The 4,868-nt window shown below is 39.2% G+C and overlaps 1 protein-coding gene across 1 annotated transcript; it reads right to left on the minus strand.

Moving 5' to 3' along the window:
• Positions 1-530: 530 nt before the first annotated feature.
• On the minus strand, positions 531-1,166 carry BDR25DRAFT_317554 (uncharacterized protein; the record flags this gene model as incomplete). The annotated part of the gene is made up of 1 exon (XM_033691679.1): positions 531-1,166. One exon carries the CDS (start codon positions 1,164-1,166, stop codon positions 531-533), a length of 636 nt encoding a protein of 211 aa, XP_033543380.1.
• Between the last annotated feature and the right edge of the window lie 3,702 nt (positions 1,167-4,868).

A 4,868-nucleotide genomic window follows, 5' to 3' on the forward strand; every position in this document is an offset into this window, starting at 1 on the left:
AGGTAAGAGATGGACGGGCTTTACTATGAGATGAACTTGCCTTCAGCGCGCGAACCATTATTCCCTCCTTTTTGCAGGCCTCGGGTGTACCGGAGGGGTAATATCGGCATCGGCGAGACCGGTCAGGTGGGTTTATAGAAGAGAACTCGGGCGGAATTGCGATCGGGGATTGGCATCGGTATCTTCGGTGAAGTGGAAAGGGAGAGTGAACTTACGCGATTGGTGAAGACACATTGGAGTGATGCGTCTCTTGCTTAGCTACAACAGGAGGTTGCATTGCCCGGGTGGCCCCACGAGGAGGTGCAAGAGTCCGACTTCGCCAACCCATAGCAAAGAACTGGGCGAACCATATTCTATGCCGGGTACAAGAGCCCTAAGCAGCAGAAACAAGTCCGCGCTTTCATGAGCAAGAAGGCCGGGCACATGAGCCCTAAGCAGCAGAAGCATGTCCGCGCTCTCAATCAACCCGAAGGCCGGGCACAAGAGCCCTAAGCAGCAGGAGCAAGTCCGCGCTCTAAAATCTCTATCACCTAAGTAAATCGTGAGAGAGACTGATCTCTCCAGAAACCAGCCTCGAATTTCACCAGGTCTTCCAACCCGAGAAGCTCAGCTGATTCCATGACGAGGTCTTCGAACAAGGCCAAAGGCCCGCCAGTCAACAGGCTGTGTAAGCCAGTAGGGGGGTCGATAGACCCGCCGGTGGAGTCCTCAATCATGGAGACGAACCTGCTGAGTTCAAGATCCTGATCGAGGCAAATTGCTAGCATGGAGAGGGTCAGACCAATCCAGTGTAGCGATGCGTCTGCCGTCATGCTTTGAGGAAAGCGACGCATCTCAACGGTACCCGTTCCGCGGAGGTTCTCAAAGTTCCAGGTAAGTGACCTCTTGGGAGACAGGAACTGGATGAGCTGATCGCGCTCCTTGTCTTTATCCTCTTGGCAGGGAATGGCCTCCAGTTCCTGGACTGCTTCCTGACGTCCGGCAATACTCAGCCACTTACCATTGCCGTTCATAGCTGCCCATTGGGTAATCATGTCGGTGTCTGGTACACCGGCAGAGAGAGCGCTCGCAAGACGTATAATGCCTTTGCCGATGAGCCTGACCTCCTGGAGTGTCCAGTGCCTCTTGACTGGCGCCACATGGATGTGTGTGGAGCCTTCCGCCATTTCGACGATATCGAAAGACTGTTCAAGGACATAATACACGTCCCGGATTTGTTTCTCGAACACGGACCGATCGTCAAATATCGGCGAAACAATCTCGATGCCATCTAGAATAATACCATTAGCAGATGGTTCATGTCTCTCTTGAAGGGGTTGAGATGGGAGGTGGCGTGGATGGTGATGATTATCGAGAAGGTGATGACAGGCTTGGAATATCTTGGAGCGCTTGGATCGAGGAGCGTGCCCGGTGAAGATGGTAGAGGCTGTGGTGTCGATGTGTAGTACTAAATTTTACAGTCAACTCTCAATAGCGCGATACAATTCTGGAACAAGGATTATATTGTTATATTGCAATATTATTGCAGTAAGAGAGTTACGTAATCTAACTATCTAAAGTGCCCTAGACAAACTACTTAGACTTTTAAGCCTTTACTTTAGTATATAGCTGCTAGAGCGCTCTAATCTGCTAGGGAGTTGTTAAATCTGTATGCTCTTAATATAAAAGTAGTAATTTAAGAGCCTGCTCTGCCTACGTAGGGGTAGGTATTTATATAAAAGGCCCTTTATTATCTAATTTGTCTTTAACTAGCTGCTAGCTATATATTACAATTACATTTACTACATTAAAGTTAGATTAAGTAGGCTTATAATTCTTATTAATAAAATTTAAAAAGTTTTTAAGGCTTATAGTGTCTTAAATTCTGCCTATGTGCTGCACCTGCTAGTAGAGCTTCTCTAGCTCCTGCTAAGACTGCTCTTTTAGATTAAGCAGGTAAATTAGTTTTTGTAAAGGCTAAATTCTAGCTTAGCAGAAGTAGTAATAAATTATATTACTTTAAAAGTTGTTATACTAGGCTTAAAAGGCCTAGTGTAAGGCATAGTAGAGGTTAACTTAAGTTACTAGATCTGCGCTACACTTATAGCTAGCAACTATATAGCATATCTATTACTTTTTATATAAGCGCTTAAACTAACTAATTACGCCTTAATTAAGTAGCTAGTAGACGCTAGTTAAGTTAGTAGGCAGCTATTAAATGCAGATATTTAGTAGAGGTAGTTTAAAATTAACACTAAAGATATAAGCGCTGTAGTTATTTATTAGCAGTAGGATAGACCTAGTCTCTTCTATCTACTAATAAAAGGCTTATAGCTAATTTATTATAATAGTATGTGTTATCTACGCCTTAAAATTTAATAACTATTAAATGCTAAAAGCCTTAAAGTTAATAGATTATAAAGCATGTAGTCTAGCTGCTTTTTTAATAGCTTAAAAAGTAAAGCGCTTACTACTAGTAAAGTTATAGTAGTATATAATTAATATTTAGTTCTTATTCTTCTTCCTGCTAAGTTAAGCTCTAGTAAAAAGCCCTAACAACAGTGCCTGCTGCTAATATAGGCCTGTCTTGTCTATATTAAATATATCCTGCTCTGCGTATTCTCTACACAGTGTTCTAATAGCCCTTATCTTCTCTTTAGCCTTAGCTAGCACTAATGTAGCCTTACTTTAGTGTTAATAAAGCTTAATATTATGCTGTTACTTAAAGTTAGTAAGCTAGCCTAAGCTAAACTCTAGTATAAAGAGGTTAGCGTAATTAGGTATCTACAGCTAAATAGCCTTTGCTTTCTTAATAAGGATATTACTAGGGACGTTGCTGCTAGAGCTTTTAAGGTACTGCTGCTAGTTAAAGAGGACAGCTTTAAGGATAGGCTACTATGCCTGTTGTTAACGTGTGCAGGTAGTAGCAGAGCTACTGTTAAGGTAGCTATATTACTCTAAAAGGGACTCTAATACTGTTAACTAATAGATGCAATAGTTATACTCTTACTTAAACTACTTAATTACATTAAGCTGCCTTTAGCTAGGACCCTAACATTAATACTATTAACATAGAGCCTGTTGCTGCTTATTAGTAATTGCTACACATAGCATTTTATCTTTTAATATAACAATAATCTAGCTAAAAGCTTGCGATATAGTAGGTATTATAAAATAGAATATTTTAGTAGGAAATTAATTTAGGTTTAAGAAATGTATCGCTATATTAAAATATCGTTTAATCGCGCATCGCGCCATCGAGAGTTGACTGTATCAGCCGACGCACGGTCTCGCCTGACGCACGGAATTTGCCGTACAGCGGCACCGCGACTTGAAGCTCTAGGGCAACATATAAATAGAATATAGGCCTAGTTTTTTAGTAGATTAGGAAGCTAATTACAGCAATTAATTTAAGGCTACTAGCTAGTCGCAGAAGCGTGCAGGAAGCTTAATAGCTCTGCCTCTGCGATTTTGCTTACATAGCAGCCCTACTACTTTAACAATTAATTAATCCTTAACTACTTGCTTTAGCCTACTAGCTATAGGCTGTGTAGTCTTTCTAGCCTTCCTAGAAGTTTTAATGTTGCTTTAAAGTTAGTAATTAGCCTTTTTAGCTAGTTGCTTTTCTTCTTTCTAAAGCCTTTTTTTTTAGCCTTTTATAGTTAAGCGTTCTTAGTAGCTGCCCTTATATGCTTTTTTTTTTTTAGCTATATAAGCTTTCTTATGCTTCTTAGCCTTTTTACGCCTAGTCTTTTTATTTTTTTGTTAATGTAAGAGCTCTACAGTAGCTTTCTTCTTAACTTATTAATTATGTGCTTGTTAAACCTTCTTAGGACTATAGAATACAGCCCCACTGTAGTACTGCTTAGGAGCTATAAGTAGAAAAGGTTTACTATGCTTCTACTTCTTTTTTTTATTAACTAGAGCTTTTATAAGGCCTTAATTCTCTATCTAGAGAGTTATAACCTATATTAAGAGACTATGTATAGTATTACTAAGCTGCTTAGCCTACTAGTTAGAGATATTACTAACTACCTTATGTAAAAGCTTGTCTATGTGTCTCTAATCTTAAGCAGTAAGAGCTAACTAAGAGCTCTTACTAAAAAAAAGTCTACTAGTACTAGTAGTACTAAATTAAGTAAGGACTCTCTTAGGGTTAAATAGCGCTAGGCTATAGGCCTTAAAGCTAGAGAGTATATTCTTCTTAGTAAATAAGGTCTGCTAGGCTTTGTTAAATAGGCAAAAGAAGTCTTACTTTGTAATAGCTGTAAACCTTATTAATTTATACATAAAACTAGCTAGTTTGTCTAAATAAGCTGTTGCTAGTAGCTTAAACAGGCTAACATTAAGAGGCTATAGCGTATAGGTTAAATAAGGTGGATAGATAGCTAGTAAAATCCTATTCTAGTTGTAGTAGTTAATAAACTTTATAGAGACATAAGATTTATAGCTATCTAAGATTAATAGCTTATACGCCTAATAAGCTTTCTTCTTTGTCTGTTTATTAAATAGCTGTTTAAGCTAGCGTAAGCCTAAATTGTTATTTGTCTAGCTACTAGAAAATAAGGTAAAGAAGCACTTATGTACTGCTAGGTTAAAATCCTGTAACTAGCTATCTTAGATGTTACTAGTGCTAGCTTAGTAGATAAGGCCTAGAGAGAGCGTAGAGCTGTTAGCGCAGATACAAGCTATAACGTACTTCATGGGCGAGTTGCTCACACACCTAAGTTGCTTACTTTTGCCAAGACCCTACTAAACCACCCTTTCTACACTAATGCATTCCCCACAACACTACTTAGACGCGCTAAAAGAATGTTAGATACAGCTTACACTCTAAGCTTTTAAATAAAACATAAAACTCTTAAAAAAATGTGCTATAGCTATGTGCA

Source organism: Lindgomyces ingoldianus (genome assembly GCF_010093535.1).
Source record: "Lindgomyces ingoldianus strain ATCC 200398 unplaced genomic scaffold BDR25scaffold_33, whole genome shotgun sequence".
In the NCBI taxonomy this organism is placed as follows: domain Eukaryota; kingdom Fungi; phylum Ascomycota; class Dothideomycetes; order Pleosporales; family Lindgomycetaceae; genus Lindgomyces; species Lindgomyces ingoldianus.